Below are 20817 nucleotides of genomic sequence, written 5' to 3'. Positions count from 1 at the left end.
ATAAAGCAACACCCTCTTTTCTGATGGACACTTTTGAGAAAAAAACTTGCCTTACAGTTGGGAATATATGTTACCTAACTATGTAACAAATTTGAAGATCATTAAAAAGGTAGTTATTTAATACTTTTAATAATGATAAATTGTGTAACAATTTCTTGTTATATAAACCATTTATTGTATGAATAGTTGCATTTTCTTTTTGGTTATCTTATTCTCATTTTTTTTACTTAGATCCCTTTGATTTGAATCATAATCTTGGAGCTGGATTATCAAGGAAAAGTAAGTTAACTTTGTTTATAAATATTCATGTGATCTCTTTTTAATTCACCTACTTGAGCTCTTATTCTTTGCTTTTTAGTGACCAATTTTATAATGAAAGCATTTATTAATGGTAGAAGAGTATTTGGTATTCCTGTCAAAGGATTTCCAAAGGACTACCCCTCAAAAATGGTAAGCATCTGTTGGACATAAAAAAAATAAAAACAATTCTGAAAGCCTGTATTAAACATTTAATTTGTACACATTACTTCAATAATAACTTAAATACTCTGAATATCTGGTGAGTCTAGCCACCAAGATGAACAATTACAACACAAATCCCTAAAAACCCTTTCTAAAACATCCCAGCTCTGAGACAATTCATCAGGAGTACGGGAGAAATAGCCAGAGGTGGAGTTTGGTTGAGATTTATAATTTTGGTGCTGCTTTTCCTTGGTAACACATATAGGTGGCATTGCTGTGCCACCAACATTGAGCTCCATGCCAGCCTCAGCCAAGCCGTTTGCACATGCCTAAGGGCATCCATATGAAGTCTAGACTTTCCTTTGTTTGTTTATTACTGTACCTGCAAAGAGTAATACATCCCTTAATGGGATGGTGCTGCCTGTACTAGAACTGTCTGTTCTCATATAAACTAATGCTCAGGTTTCTATTGAGCCGCATTCATTAAAAACAAAACAAAAGTGCATTATAAAGATAACGTATTTCAGTGAGAAAAAAGGGGGTTAGAAACTAGAGGGTTTTTTAATTATTATTATTATCCTCACCTGAGAATATATTTTACTGATTTTAGAGAGGAGGACGAGGGGGAGAGAGAGAGAAACATTGATATATGAGAAAAACATCAATCGGTTGCCTCCTGTCTGAGTATCGAACCTGAAACCCAGGTATGTGCCCTGACCAGGAATCGAACTGTCAGCCCTTCAGTGCATGGGATGATGCTCCAACCAACTGAGCCACACCAGCTAGAGCAGAGCTAGAGGGTTTTATGTTTAAAATAAAAGTTTTCTGCATTAATCTTCTGAATACACTTTTAATGAAAGTGTATTTTAACTATTTGGTGTGTAGCCATATTCAGCATTTGATTGCATGTGTACATCTAGTTGTAGATATTGCTGGGTAGTCTGTCAGTGCTTCTGAAACTTGTCCAAACATATCACTTGGGGATTTTGTTAAATGCAGATTCTGATTCAGGAGGACTTTGCATTTCTTACAAGCTCCCGGTGATGCTGATGCTGCTGGTCCCCCACCTTAATTTCACTGGTAAAGAGGCTAAAGTCCAGACCATTGTCTTTCCTTTCTTCTGGTATTTCCCTTCAGAAGCCACTATGAAATAAAGCAACAGCACATAGCCTCTTTCTTTTTCTCTGTAATCTGTATATGCAAATCATGTTCCTCAATTCATTAGATGTTAGCCTTTCTTTTTTTTAGAGCAGCAAAGCCTTTGTACCTGGACTCAGTTCCCCCCGAGTCCTGGGGCAGCTGACTTCTGGGGAATGTGATGCTCCTATTTAGAAGTGCTGGGGAAAAGCTTACCTTTGTGGTTAAGGATAAACAGTGCTGCGTGATGAAAAGGACTACATAAAATTGGAGTTTAGGTAAAATTAACCTGATTTGACCTCATAATGGTTTCAGATTTGAAATTAATCAGTATAAATAATATTTATTAAGTTAATGATAATGTTGATGTTGAGATATAAGATACCTTATTGCTGTCGGGTTAGTTTTTGTGTTTTGATCTCACAGTAATAGTTCATGTTTGTATATATTTATGTTTTCCTAGGAGTACTTTTTTGATCCAGATGTGCTAACTGAAGGAGAGCTGGCCCCAAATGATAGATGTTGCCGAATTTGTGGGAAAATTGGACACTTCATGAAGGACTGTCCTTTGAGGAGAAAGTAAGTAAATGTTCAAAAGTGGTGGTTTTGATTTTATGCTCTTAATGTACCAGTTTTTAAATGAGGTTCTGTTGTAACAGAAAATAAACTCATAGGAAATTCAGCAGTTCTCACGTAAATTTAAGGTTTTTTATAATGAAAATGAGGTGATTTAAAATATGGCTGTACATACAGATAATGAGAATTGACTCCAGTGTAACGGTGACAGTCTCTCAGTCTTGGTCCCTTTTCCTAATTTTGGTCATGGCCCTAATCATTACTCAATCATTTGGTTATCGGCCTCTCCAGCTGGGATGGAAGAGAAAAGAGGAAAGCAAAATGCTTCCCTTTTACCGCGGTGAGAAGTTCAGAATCATTTCAATCAATGAAAAGTAAAAGTGGTTCCTTCAGGATGTCAATTACACTTCTAATGTACAATAACAGGTGTGCCATGGTGGGATTGGGACTCACTGACAGTGTCTCAGATTCTAAGACCCTTTCACTTGTACACAGTTTCACTTGTACGCCTTAATATTGCTATGGTGACCTGCTCAGCTTGGTGACCATGCTTTCTTCTGTTTGCAGGAGGACAGAGGGACAAAGTGGATGCTCACTTTGAACATATTGTTTAGGGTGGTAGTGGTGCTTTTACTTGGATGATAATATGCTCATTTAAAAACAGGTTATCATCTCCCTGGCTGGTGTTACTCACTGGTTAGAGCATCGGCCCTGGCACCAAAGAGTCGTGGGTTTGATACCTGGTCAAGTTCACGTACCTGGGTAGCAGGTTGGAACCTTGGCCCTTGTCAGGATGTGTATGGGAGGCAACCAATAATGTGTCTGTCTCACATCGATGTTTCTCTCTCCCCCCACTTTCCACTCTCTCTAAAAATCAATGGGAAAAATATATTCGGATAAGGATTAACCAAAAACAGCAACAAAAATAAAACAGGTCATCATGTGAAATTTAAGACTCTTATTTAGTACATATTTGTTTTTTACTCAAAAATAATAATAGTCACTGGTCATGAGCAAGGAAGAAATTATTTTAATATTTTAAGACCCTAAATCTCCTTATATAACTATCACTTGCTTGTGAACCTATTTCCTTCTAGTCCCTTTTGTGGGCATGTGAATGAATGTATTTAAAGTTTCACATCTCAAATTTCCAGTGTCTAGTAAAAAATGCTAAGCAGGCCAGAAAGGTTCTAAAAAATCACCCCAAGGATAAGTTTCAGTACATCAATATCAAGGAGTTCCACTAATTGTAAAACTGGTTTTAGAGCACTGGAGTAATTGTGAAAATGAAAAGGAAAAACACCCTTAAGCCCTGAGGTTGCTTCTTAGTAGAAAAAAAATAGATTTAAGTTTGTTAAATTCTGCGGTTGTCCTCTAATGCCCTCTGTTTCTCGTTATTTTCTAAACCTAGAGTTGTCTTATTTTGTTAGAATTCTGTTTGGGTTTTTTTCCTACCAGTATTATATCATTTTCTACAGAGTGAGGCGACGGCGAGATCAGGAAGATACCCTAAACCAAAGATACCCTGAGAACAAAGACAAAAGAAGCAAAGATGACAAAGAAGTTCAAAACAAGTGTGCAGAGAGGGAGGTGCCATCAAAAGAGGAGAGGCCCGTGCAGTACACGCCTCAGAAAGCCAAGCCGGCGAAGGCAGTTGTCGACCTGGGGAGAGAGAAGATGCTCAGGCCACCGGTGGAAAAGTGGAAGAGACAGGATGACAAAGACTTGAGAGAAAAACGTTGTTTTATTTGTGGACGAGAGGGGCACATTAAAAAGGAATGCCCGCAGTTCAAAGGCTCTCCAGGTATGCACACCAGTCACACTTTGATGTTCCCGATCACATCTCAAGGGAAATCTCCTTTTTAGAGTTCTGTACTATTTATTTCTTCAACAAATCTAATGACTCAAAAAGATTTCTTTTAAGAATGTGAGATTCCCTCCCCTCCTTTAATTCTGATCTTTTATAAGTTAAGTCTTAAACACTTAATTCCTGGTTTTATTTAGAAGCTTATGAAAGTAATTTGGTTGAGTTTTTAAATAAGATTATCAATAAAATGAAAACCTGGTCATCCCCAGTACCTAAAAAAACGTAGCCTAAGTGACCATAAAACAAACTGTAACCTGAGCTTCGCTACTCAGTGTGGGCACTTTTGAAGTTGAAGCACTGCCCAGCCACGGAGGAGGCATCAGGTTATCTCAGGATGCCAAACTGTGTGTTCACTGAGCCACGTGTATTTTTATTTAAATACGTAACATGCACATGCGTGGAAAAGGGACTAGAAGGAAATAGGTTAATAGTGGTTCTAACTGCAGAGGAGAATATGGAGGAGTTTCTCTTTGGATTTTATCATTAAATATTTTTCTGCAGTATGTATGATGATTAAAAACATAAGTCAGTAGTTCAAAATCATCCATTATCTTGCCTCTTTAAGTTGTTGGATCTGAATTAACATATTATCTTAAATGGCTCAAATATCCATTGAAGGTACCTTTTTAACAGACTGGTAAGAGTAAGGGTGCCTTTGTGTATGTATAAGCAGTTTATACACTCACTTTTTTAGAACAAACCTGTGAATGTGGATGAAATATGGTTAGTTTAGAAAAGAAACTCTGAGACCATTTTTTAAATTAAAATAGTACCCTATTTCTGTCCTCAATTGTATATGTTTGTGAATAGCATACAAAAGTTAGCACTGCTGATAGTTTCCTTAAAGTGTTCATTCCAGTGTTTATTGTTCCTGGAACACTAATAACCTCTTCCCCACTTCATTAAATCAGCAATATGGTGTCTCTTTCTTTCTTTTTTGTCTCTTTCTTTTTAAGACAAGAAAGTTATAGATCACCTGTACTTTTTCCAACAAGAAGCTTTATATGCAAAGGAGTATATTTTTTAATTAATTATTGATTTTAAAACAGGGTTTAAAACATTAATGAAAGATACATCTTGCCCTACTTCTAAAGAACTCAGACAAACTCAAGCTCTTTTGCCCTAATGTGGGACAAATGCCAGAATAAAATGATTTTCTTTTATGATTATATGAGATAAATATAATTAAAAGAATTTAAAATAATAGCAATAACTAACATTCACTGAGTGCTTAATATAGACCAGGCACTATTTTAACTACATGGGTAATTTCATGTAATTTTCACCACAGCCCCATCAAATGTGGTATTATTGATATCCCCAGTTTACAGATGAGGAAACTGTAAACAGTATAGATAAGATGTAATAAAGTTTTACCACAGTTATTTTTGTAGGCCACCATTCAGAGGAACTCAAGGTCTGTGTTACTAATAGCTCGAAGCACATTGTCATTGTGTTCCTTTTTGGTACAATGTAGTGGTGAAGGAATGCCCCTGTGGTCCCCAGCATGGATGGATTGCTTCCTTCTAGCTAGTAGCAAGTTTTAAGTTATCTACTAGTGAAGCTCTCAAAACAATTAGAGCAGTGATTCTGTCAGGCTGGGACAGCAGCAAATCAGAGGAGAGGGGACATCCTGGCGGGGAGGTGGGTATAATCCAACCAAAGAAAAAGCTTTATAGTCTTAACTTCAGAATGCAGTATGTACAGTTTAAGTCAAGAAGTCATATTATAAAAGTAAAATAAGGGAAGAGTGGGGCTGGAGTGTGGTTAATTTCCTCCAGTAGCAATGAAAAATAATTAGCTGCTGCTTCCTATCTAAGAGTTATGTTGCTCCCTCTCGTTTCTGCAAATACATTATTATTTTGTCCACACAATATATTCTGTGGAGCTTCTGTCCTATCAACAGACAATCTTTCTGTGCAAGTTTGAAAACAGGGCCACTGCTTTCAATTTAAAGTAGGAACAAAAAGTGCCGATTTCTTTCTTAGGTATGTTTAAATCACATTGGGTATGTGGATCCCCTTCTTCACCTAGTACTTTGAGACCAACTGAAACATTTGTTCAGGTAAATCTAGCTCAAAACTAAGCAAGAAGGCCTTGCAGCATCTGTCTATTCAGCAAACCTTTACTGGGTGATAGCAGCTCTGTGCTGGGTCCTCGCGGTGCTGGGCAGGCCCAGGCCCTGATTCCTTCCTTCTGGCTAACCCCCGGCTCCCTCCCTCTGCCCTCAGCACAGCGTGGTGAGGAGGCTTGCTGTGCTGGGGACGGCAGGGCATGCTTTAAGGATCTCTGCATATGTGTCTTGCTTTTCAGTAACTTGCAAAGTTCTGCCACCCACATGCCTAATTTCAGCTCTCGGATAAGGTTGCAGTTTTAAAGCTCTTTCGGATGCTATTCCTTTCAATTTTGTAAACCAGTGTATTTCATTTTTTAGGCAGTGCTTTTACATGAAGACAAAAAGAAACAAAAAGCAACTATGTTTTTGAGTCCCCAGTCAGGTATGTGGGTTAAAAAGAACAACAAATGTGTGTTATTTTACTTACTGCATAGTTACCACATGCCTTTTGAGACACTTCTTTTGAATAAGCAGTTTTAACAGGGATTGGACATCAGAATCCACTGGGGAACTTACCCTGCCCCACCTTCATCTCCTAAATCATATTCTTCAAGGGGTAGGCTTGGGCCTGTGTATTTTTTTAATTTATAGGTGATTCTTATACCATCCCTGAGAAGAAAACATAGTCTTGAATTATTTGTCCCTCTTCCATGCTTTTTGTTTCTGCTTTGAAATTGCCACTGTGTTGTCAACAGTGTAATCCCTTTATGGAGATTATTCACTGCACCAAAGTAAGGGAAGAAAGTAATTGTTGGTCTGAACTCCACTCTCTCACTAAGTCATTTGTTCATTCCTTTAACAAATATTTAAGGCCCACACCCACCCACCTGCTAAGTGCAGGGCATGGGTCTAAACACTGAGGATACAGCATTGAACCAGCATAGCCCTTTCTCTCATTCTCGTCAGAGGAGATACATAAACATTTCACGTAGTGACAGGTGTTAAGAAATATAAAGCAGGAAAAGGGAAGCAGAGAATGTTGGAGCGGGAGGCGGCCTTTCTTATAAAGTAACTTCTAAATTTAAGCAAAGAATCAAGGAAGGGGCAAGTCATGGGAAATTGGAGTTCGACTGTTACAGCACAACTAAAAATAGTTTTTGTCCTCCAGGGTCACTGAGTGGAATGAGCAGGAAAGGGTGGTAAGAGGTGAGGTCAGGGTAGATGGTTTGGATCAGGTAGCACCTATCGATGACATTAAGTGAGGACTTTTACTGTATTTTGAATGTAGCATCTTCAAACATGATTTTTGAAGGTTGGATGACAAAGTATAAATCAGAGATGACACTATGATATTTGGCCTGAGCAATCAGAAGAATAGAGGTTGAATTTTCTCTGCTGAAGAGCATATTGGCGGGGTGGGAGGGGGAGAGTTTAGTTTTAGAAACCTAAGTTTAAGAAACTGGCTAGATATCTGTGTAGAGATACCAAGTAGCCAAGTGGATATACTACAAGCCTGGCCTTTAGAGCAGAGGTCCAGGCTGGAGATATAAATTTGAGTATTATCAGTGTGTTTTAGTACTTAAAGGCCTGGGTCTGAGTGAGATCACCTAGAAAGGAAATTCCGATAGAAAAGAGAAAAGCATTTAGAGACTCAGGTAGAAAATAAAGGAGACAGAAAAAATGGTGAGAGAGCAGAAGCAGCAAGCAAGTTGGGTCCTGGAATTCAAATGGAGGAAAAAGAGAAGGGAATTGCGTGAATTGCTGCTCATAGGTCTGCTGCAGCTGTAGACTGAGAATTAAGCATTGGACTTGGCAATGCAGAAGTCACTGGTGACTTTGAAAAGAGCTGTTTCTTTGGCCTGCAAGGGAGAAAAATGTGATTACAGGGAGTTCTGGTAAGAAATGCTGGGAGAGGAATTGTAGGCAACATGACTTCAGCTATGGGCACCAAGTGTCAGGGCCCCAGGTCTATGGACAGGTGCTGAAAGGGAGGGGACAGTGGAAGGCTCTGCAGGCCTTTTTATAGAGTTTCAATAATGCTTTTGAGTCTTGAAATGGAAGGGAGGAAATTGAGACAGAAAAGAAAAATAAAATAACTTTAACATACTAACTTTTTCAGCTTTTTTGGTATGAAGGGATGAAACTATAAATTTGATGCAAACATTCTGACTTCTGGCCTGTTGATATCCTTAGTAACTTTGCTTAAAAGTGTCCATCAGTCTTTCACCGCTCCCCTTTCCTCTCTCCTTTCTCTCTCTCGCTCATCTTGTTCAGTAAAGTCGTTTTAAAGGAGGGACATTATATAAGCATGTGTAGTCTTTTGAACTTGATTGTGTACTTTATGAGAAACGTTTTTGAAATTTTAAAACTTCATTAAGGTAACCTGACATTTTTGTACATCATGTCAACCCACATTTTGTATGCTCAGTTTGTATGTGTCATATTATTGCTAATGCACAAACAACTGTTTGCCTTTATATTGGAGAGATGCCTGTGTTAGTTACAGAGTGTGAAGAGCCTAAGCTATCTCCCATAAATGTCAGTTACTGAGAAGTAGCACTCTCAGGTCCTCAGCAGCCTCCTATATCCTGCAGTAAAGAGAGCTCTTCCCTGCTTCACCAGCCGGGTGCCAGGGCACAGTGGTCTCACCTGGGAAGGCTAAGAAAGCTCCAGTGAGGAATGTTTGGTTGACTGTTAACAGGAGAAAAGTAAATGGAATTGTTAAGTTATTTAACTATTTCCACTTCTGTAGGGGCCAAGGTCAATTATCTCATATAAAATAATCTAAAAAGAAATAGGCATTTATTTTTATGATCCGTGAACTTGATAGGTGGTGGGTTTTTTAATAGCATCAGAACTTTTTTGCAATCAAAATTTCAAAGGCATGGGGATTGAGGTTGGTATACAGAGTGAGGTCAGATGATTCACAGAGAAGCACAAAGCTTCAAAGAATTGCCACCCTTACCCAAAAGAGGACTGGAATGCATGAAAGGTAAAGACAGGAGGCTTCAGTGAGAAAATTCAGGAGCAGCTGTTAGCTGGGAAGGTTTTGTAATTGTTCTCAGTAGAATTCTTGGACTTATAAACCAAAGAAGTACTACTGGGAAAACCCCCAAAATCAAATAGACAGAAGTGAAATGAGAATGGAGCCTATTGTGAGATGATTTGATTGACAATGAGAGCAGCCATGAAAGAAGGATAAGGAAGTTGACAGGCTGCCCCTGGAAGCAACTTTGATTCAACAAATGAAAGCCTGTGGGAAACAGACTCCACTGCAGTTTATGGGTTGTTTCTCAGAGATCCTCAGAGTTTGAGGGTCACAAGGTTAGCATATGTAAACAAGCCAAGAGTTGTTTTTATAAGGTCAGCCTTGAACAAACATTTCCAAAACATGTTACATAGGAAAAATACTGATTCTTGCTTAGGTTAGAAGTTCATTTGGCCAAAGATGAAATGTCTTAAGAACATCAGCTCTGCAGTCAGATTGCATGGTATATTTTCTAGCCTCCACTTGCCTCAGTTTCCTCATCTGTTCTAGGGGATAATAATAAGAGAAATACCTGATTTGTAGGAATGTTGAGAAATCCATGTCAAAGCACTTATAACAGCGCCTGCATACAGCAAGAACAGAGCAGAGGTTTGTGGTGGGTGGTGATTCATTGGTATTTCTGCAGGGCTATGTCAACATTGCTCCTGCTAAAGGTTTTACACATCTTGAAAGTAGAATTTTATTATAATTTTTTTAAGTGCTGGAAGAATACAGATGTTAGACATTATAAAATGGCATTACCGATTGACAATAAGTTAGGATTTCTGTAATTATCTTCTAAGTAAGAAACTGACACTTAAAAATTTTTTGAGCAACTGTACTAGTAAAACTTAAATTTACTACAGAAAAAAAAAAATAGTGTGATACCAGAAAAATACAAATAACAGTTATAGGTAGCTAAAATCTATCCTTTTTAATAAATTAAACTCTTCAAGTAAGTACATGACAGCTGTTAAGACTGTCAAACTTATCCATGATAAACTTACCCAAATTATATATGTTGTTATGAATGTGAAATGTCTCAATTATAAGTAGTGTTAAATTTCCCCAAAGCTCTTCCTTCTCACCAGAGCCTGTTGATATGGACAGCCCCTACTCTTGCACCTGAGCTGTGTTGACCTTAGGCAATAGGTTAACTTTTCTGAGCTCCAGATGTCTCATGTATAAAATTGCAGTAGCACCATTTATCTCGCTGGGTGCTGAGAAAATGCACCCAGATTATAGTAAGCACTCAGCCACGTTCCCTGTCCTCTCCTAACACCTGTCGCCATTCTTTTTTATTTATTTATTTCAGAGAGGAAGGGAGAGAGAGAAACATCAATGATGAGAGAGACTCATTGATCGGCTGCCTCCTACACACCCCACACTGGGGATCAAGCCCGCAACTTGGGCATGTGCCCTGACTGAGAATTGAACCATGACCTTCTGGTTCATAGGTTGATGCCATGAGCTTTTAAAGTCAGACATACTTGAGTTTGAAATCCAGCCCACTATTTACTGGCTGTGTCACCTCAGCAAGTTTTGAACCTCTCTCTGCCTCAGTTTCCTTATCAATTAATTGGGACTAGCATCTTACAGGGCAATAAGGATTAATTTCATATATGTAAAGCCCATAGCACAGTATCAGGCACATACCACTCAATAAATTATCACCGTTCTTTTTTTTTTTTTTTTAATTGATTTTTTTACAGAGAGGAAGGGAGAGGGATAGAGAGTTAGAAACATCGATGAGAGAGAAGCATCGATCAGCTACCTCCTGCACACCCCCCACCCCCCACTGGGAATGTGCTCACAACCAAGGTACATGCCCTTGACCAGAATCGAACCTGGGACCCTTCAGTCCCCAGGCCGACGCTCTATCCACTGAGCCAAACCAGCCAGGGCAACCGTTCTTATTACTGTAATTAACAGGAGGTATCAACCTTGCTGTAATTTATCTTACAGGACAAATTTCTTAGTAAGATAAGAGTATTTGGAGATTAGAGAATCGTGGTTATAAACTGACTTTTTTGCATAAATTAATTACTCTGGCATAATTATGTATAATAGTTTATTCAGTCTGTGAATCTCAAGGACCTAACATATTTCTGATCCTTAATCCTCCCCCACTTTTTAAAGGAAATTACTTTTCTCAAGGAACTACCTGTTTCTTCATTTATTCCACTTTAATTCCATGGTTTGAATTTCTTAAAAATTAAAGATGCTGTACTAGTAAATAGATTAATCGGTATCTTTTCTCCCTCATGATGATGTGTACTTATACAATTTTTTTTCTTTTTAATATATTTTTATTGATTTCAGAAAAGAAGGGAGAGGCCCTGACTGGTTTGGCTCAGTGGATAGAGCGTCGGCCTGCGGACTGAAAGGTCCCAGGTTCGATTCCGGTCGAGGGCATGTACCTTGGTTGCGGGCACATCCCCAGTGGGAGGTGTACAGGAGGCAGCTGATCGATGTTTCTCTCTCATAGATGTTTCTAGCTCTCTATCCCTCTCCCTTCCTCTCTGTAAAAAATCAATAAAATATATTTAAAAAAAAAAAAGAAGGGAGAGGAAGAGAGAGAGACAGGAACATCAACGATGAGAATCATTAATGGGCTGCCTCCTGCACGCCCCACATAGGGGATCGAGCCTGCAACCCAGGCAGGTGCCCTGACCAGGAATCGGAAGTGTGACCTCCTGGTTCATAGATCGACACTCAACCTCTAAGCCATGCCAGTATTTTTTGAAATAATGTGGAGAGATCTTATTATCCATGAATGTAAATCATCCTTTTAGATATCCGGTATTCTTGCTATTCCAGTGTATCACTATATTATTATTTCTTTAATCATTCCTGATTAAGGTACCGTTTTCAAGTATATGATATATCAATGTCTTCAAAACATTTTTTGATTTCATACTCTTTCACAAAATATTGAAAGTTCATATATCTCCTTTATATTTTTAAGTTGATGTCTAAATTTTTCATCATAGTTGCAAAGCTTTTATAATTTCTGTGGGTGTGGGGGATTATAAATACTGGCATTATAAAATACAACTTTTAAATCAGCCTTAAATGTATCAAATGAAATATAAATATTATTGCAGAAACTTTACATCATTTCATTTTTTTCCTTGACTACCTTTGTTTCACTTCCACAGAATTTTATATTAAGACTGAAGGCCTAGTGCATGAATTCATGCACCAGGTGGGGTCTGGCTGGCCCGCCCCGTTCGGGGCAGGGCCGGCTGGGGGAGGGGTTCCAGGTGGTTGGTCCCACCCCCATTGAAGTGGGGCGGTGATCAGGGGCAGGGCTTACCTGCCCTGCCTTCTGGTCAAACTGCTGGTCGAGGGGACAATTTGCATATTAGGCTTTTATTATATAGGATGATATATTTTTATCATATAATTCAAGCATTTTATTGATCACTCTATCATACTTATCTGAAATAAAAATATTTATGTAAATTGGAATTTTAAGCTTTTTCTTAAGTCCCAAAGTATAAAATTTTTTTCTAAGTTGTTTTTTTTTTTAAAAAAAAAAAAATTCTTTATTGTTTAAAGTATTACATGAGTCTCCTTTTTTCCCCTATTGACCTCTCCCCCGCCATTTCTAAGTTGTTTTTACAACAATTAGAACAATGTGATTGATCAAAGCAAATGTTACAAATTTGGATTTAAAATTACTTTTTATGTTTACATACTAAAAATGACTATGATTTAATGAGCAGATGGGATTTTTCCCAGTGCATTTATCTGTCTATGGACCAATACTACTTATTGCAGGAATGAAAACAGTGTTCTTTATCATTATTATCTCTAATTTTTGTTTTTTTGTTTTTATGGTTGGTAAATTTTGAGAAAACTTAGTAGTCTTTATGATAGCAAATTAAAAATAATACAAATTCTTTTGAGAGTTTGGGAATGGAAAATGTATTATAACAATGACTCTTAATTATTTTTCATTCCTTAAATGACCAAAAACCACATAGTAATGTAATATCAGAAATTGTTCATGATGATCATCAGCTATTAATGTAATTTTACAAAAAACTAAAACTTTGGGGTTTCATTAGAGGCATTTGCGTTCATCATTTTCTTTGCCTCCTTGCCTCCAGGTTTTTCCACACCAGGGCAACGTACCACATTAAGATTTGGATGGTTAGGAGATAAGCCTGTCTTTTGTATTATAGTGAAAGTAGGAAAAGCATTGTGGAAGGGGAGTTGGAAAGGAAAATTGGTGTGATCTCTAATAACCTGCCCAAAGCCTTAGCCATGAAGGCATTCTCAGGAAGAATTCAGATAGAAATTGAGAGGCTGCAAGCAATTCTCTTAATACCCCTTCCCCACTTGTCTTGTTAAGTCAGCTCAGAAATACATATACCCAAGTTTGAAGATCACTATGTATATAAAACCCTATAAAAGATATTTGTCTAGGTATATATCCTCAGGATAAATTCCCAGTTAGAATGATGGGTTGAAAAGTATGTACCTTTCAGCAGTGGTACCAGTAATGCCAGTTTATGATTGGCAATCCCAGAGAGTCATTCACAACCTGTTTCCCACACCCTCACTTCACTGAGATACTCTTTGTTGTCGATCTGCTTGAATTTCTATTATACCATTGAACTCAACATTTTTGTACATGTTTTCATTTGTATTTCTTCATGTTATATCTTTGCACTTTTTATTATAGTAGTCATCTTTGTTTTTAGTTCTTTCTACATAGAAATTCATTCATGCTTTGTCAAAAGTGTTACAACATGCTTCACCACCTCCACCCCCAGTTTATTATTCTTTCAGGCTCATTTATGATTTGTTTTGCCATACAGACATTTGTTTGCTTGTTTGTTTCTTTTTGTAGTTTGATTTCAAGCCAACTTTCCCATAGTTTCAAGTCATGCTTACACAATTTATTAATTTCATGGTGTTCATTTATATTTTACTCCTATTAGTTTTAAAGTATCTTCAGGTATGCTGAGATTTATGTTTATACTAGAGGCCAAGCGCACAAAATCGTACACAGGTAGGGTCCCTAGCAGCTGCTGGCCGGGGCCTCCCTTCATTCTGTGCTGCCCCCTGGTGGTCATAGCACATCATAGCAAGCAAGCGAACTCCTGGTCAGTCAAACTCCCGAGGGGATACTTTGCATATTAGGCTTTTATATAGCGAGATATAGGTGGTTACATGTTTAGGTAATATATTAATAAGACTATTAGTACTATTAGAAAAGAATGGTTCTTAACATTTGGGGAAAAATATAAAAAGATACACATAATATAACAACTACCCATCTACTAGAGAAATAGCATCATTTTATTTCCATTCCTTTTTTTGGTTAATTCTCACCCAAGGATATTTTTCTATCTTTTTTTTTTTTTTTGGCCAGGAATTGAACCTGTAACCCAAGTACGTGTCCTTGACTGGGAATTGAATCTATGGCCCTAGGTGCTCAGGCCAACGTTCTAACCACTTAACTACACTGGCCAGGGCTCATTTACAATCTTTTTTAAAATAAAAGATTAAAATATTGAAAGTACCCTTTTACTACCACCCCCGGGTCCATTCTGTAAGTCATATCCCCCTCCATCCTAGAGGCATCCATTATTGTGAGTTGAGGGCTCATTCAGTTCTTCGTGAAAGGTCACACATATGTATCCTTTAACATATTACCCCTGGTGAATTTTTAAATTTACATGGCATCATGCTGTATAAAGTGTTCTACAACCTGCTTTTTCATATCTATTTAACAAAATGATTTTTAAATTTTAAACATATTGCTGTATTTTAAACATATTGCTGTATATAAATTTATGGTATTTTTTTAATAGTATTCCATCATATGAATACAGAATATTGTATGTATCCATTACCTAGTACATGAGCATTAAATTGAGTCTGATTTTTTGCTGTTATAAACAATGTTGTGCACATTCTTGTGTGAATGTCCTTGAGTATAGGTGAGAGGTTCCATAGGGTGTGTGTGCTCAGAAGTCAAATTGTTTAGGTTACAGCATATATTATTATCTGTTCTGTGGTGTGGTTTTAATTAGTAATCCTCGTTTCTGAAACTGTATTAAAATGATGTCACTCTAGCGACTTGTCTGTATTTAAAAAGACTTTGACTAGGCTTATGTTTAACAGATCACGTTTCATATGCTGTAGACTTTTTTATATCTAGCCTAATTACTTAATTCAAAACAAGTGACCATTTCCAGTGTGAAAAGTTTCCGTGAATAATTAACAATAAGTAGCAATGTTACAGATTTCTTGATGAAGTGAGACTTATTTCATTTATGTTGGGTTTTGTTTCTTCCCCTCCTCTAGGTAGCCTTTCCAGTAAATATATGACTCAGGGAAAAGCCTCAGTGAAGAGGACCCAGCAGGAATCATGAGGGAAGGAAAATGCAGCGCTCTAAATGGCCACTCAGGCATTCCTAATCACTCTGAAAATTAGGTTCATTTTACAGGACTCAGCAGCATAGATCAGGCTTCAACTTAACATTTAAGGGAAATGTCAGATTTTTTTTTTAACTGAATGAAATTCATAATAAGGAAAAAAATTTTAATGTAGTCTTACCTACCACAAATCCTCATAGATTTAAGGATTTTAATAGAAAGCCATGGTGTATGTATTTAAGCCAGGTTTAAAAAAAAAAAAAAAGGAACGATGGGCCAGTATTCAGTGAATACAATTTCATGGTTTTTAATTTTCAAATCACACTAAAATGGTGTGCTGATAAACCCCAAGAAATTAATCCTTTCTTTCCTATAAATCCCTTTTTTGTTTTGAAGAGGGGAAATTATATTTATTGTTGTTTACTGAACCCTGTGTGAAAGTGTGTCAAATATGTGTGAACTGCTACTACTGTGTTTACCATTTACAAACCTTATTTTATTGATATTTGTAGAAGAAGTGATAACATGAACATGATTACCTGTTTATGTGAGTCTTCCATGGATGAGCAATGCCAATGAGGGGCTTTTTGATATTTTCCCTCTCTAATATTAATTAGGTTGACATATATCTACTATGCTCCTAAAAATGAAGTGAGGAAAACAGGTAGTCCTGTTTGCTGCTAAAAACATTTTCAAAGGAAAAATGACAAAAGTGCTTTTCACTTTTTATGGTATTCAGAAATTAGGGTGGAGAACTTCAAAAAAAATCCCTGCAGATTAAAGAAGCCATCTCTGCCAATTATAAGTTTGCTTGGTGTCATTTTGGGTCTGACTGGAACCCTTATGGAACTGTTTCTGTAACTTCACAAGCCTTTCAAAAGTAATACATGGTCAGAACTATGTTTCTATTTGATTTTGAAATAAAAGCAAAATTTCGACCTGTAATTTTATCCACATCCCTTTCTAGTGAGAGTGCTAGCTTTTATGAGGAAACTAGATCGGGAGAAAGGGCAGTACAGATCTGAGCCTCTTTATCTCGTGCTCCCTTTACTTGTGCTTATACTGTACTGGTGTTCATTGACACCCACTGTGTGGCAAGCACTAGGAATGCACAACTAGGCACAGATTTAGGAGAACAAATACGTAGAGGGAGGTACCAGAGGGTTTTTGCTGGGCAAGCATTCCTAGATAGGGGAGAACTCAAAACATATATACCCATGGCCCTTTTTTTAAACAAATTACTTGAAAACATATTCCAGCTAAAGGAGAATCATGTTAAAATTAACTTCAGAATTGTGATAGAATTAGTGATCATTCCTTACTCAATTTGAATGAATGAATACAAACTCATAAATTAAGTGAATTATGCAACCTGGGCTGAAACTCTGCTCTACATGACTTTCCTCGGCTGCTGCTCTTCCGAGTTCCTCTCTTGCCTTCATGCATGAAAGTCAACTTGACTGGACATAGAGTTCTTGTCAGACTTTCTGTGGAAAGCCTATTGATGCTGCTGTCTTCTGGCATTATAGCAGAAGTCTGAGGCCAGCCTGATTTTTATTCCCTTGCAGGTTTTATTTTTCTGCTTTGAAGCTTGTGTGTTTATTCCTGTATCTTTTGTGTCAGTGACTTTTTTCTCAACAAAACTGAATCCAATATATCTCCCTACCCAAGTTTTTTTATTGTTTTTTTATCCTCACCCAAGGGTATTTTTTGTATTGATTTGAAAGAGAGAAAAACATCCAGCTTCTGTACATGCCCCGAACTGGGATCCAAACCCACAACTTAGGTTTGTTCTCTGACCAGGAGTTGAACCCGCAACTTTTTGGTGTATGGGATGACACTCCAACCAAGTGAGCAACCTAGCCAGGGCTTTTATATATATATATATTGATTTCAGAGAGAAAGGGAGAGAGAGAGAGATTGAAACATCAATGATGAGAGAGTCATTGATCAGCTGCCTCCTGCACTTCCCCTACTGGGAATCGAGCCCGCAACCCGGGCTTGTGCCTTTGACCGGAATCAAACCCGGAATCTTTCAGTCTGCAGGCAGACACTCTATCCACTGAGCCAAACCAGCTAGGGCTCAATCAATTTGAGAAAGTATCTATGTTTTTAATTTTTTTTCCTCAAAAATTCTTCTGTCTTAATATTCCTCTCATATTTTTCCTTCTGCTAGGAAAACTTCTCAAATTTAACTTCCACATGACTAGCTTGATTTTTTAGTGTCATTCTGTTGTTTGCTGTTTCTAACTAAATTTTTTCATTTCACTTCTAATTATCTTGACTTATTCTCACCCACTTTCCTTTTCCTCTCATTTTAGCTTAATTTCATGGTCTTTTCATAGAAACCATGTTTTCTTAGATCCTTTTAAGGATGTTGAAAGTTTCCTGCATTCTATTCTGATTTCCAAAGTAGATCCTACCAGTGTACTACGCTTTTAGTTTGATTTTGAGCCCTCCCACTGGATCAGTGGACAGTGACCAATATTTGCCAGCAGACCTGGAAAATGGGTTGCCCTTGGGTTTTTGCTCCCTTCGTTTGGATGCCAGTGATAGCCCCTTCTCAACGCCCCATCTGTCCCATATCATGTTCAGTTCCCTGAGCGCAGCTATCTTTTGAATGCAGCTGGTCTCTCTGAACAGGCTCTACAAATGCCCCACTACTGGAGTTCTTTCTCTTTCTGTCAGGAACAAACAAAAATATGAAATCCATTTTTATAACCCCAATCAATACTTACAAATCTCTTGCTCAATGTGTACAGTATCAACAGTGTGCACAAAGATGTTATTTAATTGTTCTGAGATAGCTTCAGTTTATTTTTTCATCTTAAAATGTATTTCACAAATGGTTCTGGTGTTTTTTAATATTTCTCAAGTGGGAACATTTGTGAGTAGATAGCTCAAAAGGGTTCATAGTGTTTCAGGCCAAAAAAAGTTTTTTTCGAAAAGCAAATACAGAATTTAACAACCCCCCCATAAAACTGTAAAAATGTGCTCCATGCTTTTTACTTGGAAAGCAGGTGTGTATGGGCAGCAGTCAAGACTTTAGCAGACTTCACTGTGTGAAATTCTCAACTTAAAGGGGGTCTGGCTCTGCCAGTTTTCCAGCTAAGAGTGTGGCACCCCTCCTAACCTTTTGGCAGTTATAAAGTGGAAATCATACCTGCCCTTCCACTGTGTAGTGAGGATCAAGGTCTTATTAGGAAAAGACATTCTTAAATGTCTAGAACCCTGAAACTAAATCCTCAGGTGCAATATTGAACATTTCCCTATTGAAAGTTCTTAACCTACTAGTAGACATCTGAAAATGATTACAGCTTGCAATCTCCTTTAACAGTTCCCACCCCGCCTCATTTCCACATCACAGAACAGCTCCTGCTCTGAGATAAAGGAGTGCACATATTTCTTACTCATGAAAACTCTTTTAAATTTAATTTAAGGGACCTGCTCCAGTTTCAAATAGCATTAGGTATTACTGAACCACTGACAAGTAGATTTTGCGATTTAGCACTTAACATGCAAAACACCTAACCAAGTTAAAAACTAAGTGTGTCTTAAAGGAAGAGGCTGTTCAATGTACACAGGGTCCTGAATCAGAAGACTTAGAGTTAAAATTTTAAAATAGCATCTGGTGAATTATATTAAAAGACTTGGAGTTTAAAGCATTGCTTGTAAAATAGCTGCACTAACATTTCTGTCCTATACAGCTCAAAGTTGTGAGGCTACTATGACACAGTGTGCTAAGGGTTCTTTTAAAAGCTGTAAAGTGCTATACAACTGTGTGATATTTTAATAACTTATAAAAATGATAACAGGAATCAATTTTTACATTTTAAAAGGACTTTACTTATATTTTTTATTGATTGATTTTTAGAGAGAGGTGAAAGGAGAAACATTGATTTTTTTTCTACTTATTTATGCATTCATTGGTTGATTCTGGTAAGTGTCCTGACTAGGGATTGAACCCTGAAACCTTGGATATCTAGACAATGCTCTTAACTGAGTCACCTGGCCAGGGCCTTTTTTGTTTGTTTGTTTTTTTATATTTTTATTAACTTCATTTTTTCACAGCAAAATTTAGCAGAAAGTACAGTTTCCATAAGCCCGACAAGCCAACCTCCCCCATTATCCACATCCTGACCAGGGTAGGACATTTGTTACAATCCAAGAACCTAAAGGGACACCATTATCACCCAAAATCCATCGGTTACATTAGAATTCATTTTTGGTGTAGTACATTCTATGGGTTTAGACAAATATATAATGGCATGCATCCATCATTGTGTCACACAGAATATTTTCAAAATGTATGGCATCTCTAAATATCCATTATTAATTAGCAACCTTTACTGGGCACTGCAATGTGCCAGGCACTCCTCTAGGGGCTTTTCATTTGATCTTCACAATACCTGTAGGAGGAAGGACATGAGAAGTAAAATACCTTGTTCCTAAATCACCCAACTACTATCCCATCACACTTCTGTCTCCTAATCCCAATTTCTTCTAAACTTTGGAGGTTAGGGAAAAAATAACTTACTCTCTCTTATTGTCAGTGCAATTACATTTCAGTACCAGGGAGAGGGAACTATTTAACAGGATTTCTAACCAATCCTATAGGCTCTAGAGCAAGCATGTCAAACTCAAAGGCTAACACGGGCCAAATAAACAAGGTTTAAGTTTATGTGGGCTGCAATAAAAACAAAAGCTTCAATTTTCATGGAGACATAGGTTTATTTCAATAGAGACATGCTAAATACAAAGGGCTGAAATAAATGAGTAATCATTAACAAAATAATAGAACATTTTAATAAAAATATTTTTTCTTGAACATTAACTTACCACTGAATAACTACATAAATTAATAAATGTAAGGCAAATAAACCTATTTTTCTTGTTCTTCAAACGCGAAATATTTCCTGTTGCGCACACTAAACAAGTCAGTCCAAGACTCATGACGTGGCAATTGGCTGCTAAAATATTTGCTGCTAGTATTAGTGGAGAGAAATGGTGCGCCTACATGTAAGGCACATAAAGGAAATGAATGCAACACGCTTATAGTAATCAGTCATTAGCAAACATTGTAGTTTGTTACTAATAACTAGAGGCCCGGTGCATGAATTCATGCACGGATGGGGTCCAGCTGGCCCACCTTAATGGGGGCCAATCGGGCCGGGCTGGTGGGGGGAGGAGCCACCCCCCCCAATGGGGCCAGTTGGCCGGCTGCAGTGCACATCATAGTGACCGGCCGTTCTGGCGTTTCAGTCACTTGGCTTTTATATATATAGAGACCTA

The 20817-nt window shown here is 37.6% G+C and overlaps 1 protein-coding gene across 7 annotated transcripts in view; it reads left to right on the top strand.

Annotated features, from left to right (window-relative positions):
- Window positions 1-16469, top strand: part of TUT7 (terminal uridylyl transferase 7) — a 54064-nt gene extending 37595 nt beyond the window's left edge. For 3 of the 7 annotated variants that reach the window (XM_080667670.1, XM_080667673.1, XM_080667669.1), the window contains 5 exons: window positions 232-279; window positions 359-450; window positions 2063-2178; window positions 3654-3979; window positions 15454-16468. In XM_080667670.1, the coding sequence (XP_080523796.1) occupies window positions 232-279; window positions 359-450; window positions 2063-2178; window positions 3654-3979; window positions 15454-15521 (650 nt within the window). In that variant the 3' untranslated portion in view covers window positions 15522-16468. Of the gene's footprint in view, window positions 1-231; window positions 280-358; window positions 451-2062; window positions 2179-3653; window positions 3980-6030; window positions 6180-6476; window positions 6541-15453 lie in introns of those variants that run through there. The other 4 variants (XM_080667672.1, XM_080667667.1, XM_080667671.1 and 1 more) reach the window with 3 other exon arrangements.
- Window positions 16470-20817: the final 4348 nt, after the last annotated feature.

This window comes from Plecotus auritus (assembly GCF_963455305.1).
Source record: "Plecotus auritus genome assembly, chromosome: 5".
NCBI classification, from domain to species: Eukaryota; Metazoa; Chordata; class Mammalia; order Chiroptera; family Vespertilionidae; genus Plecotus; species Plecotus auritus.
Note: the sequence above shows the minus strand (reverse complement) of the source record. Positions and strands in the feature narration are given on the sequence as shown.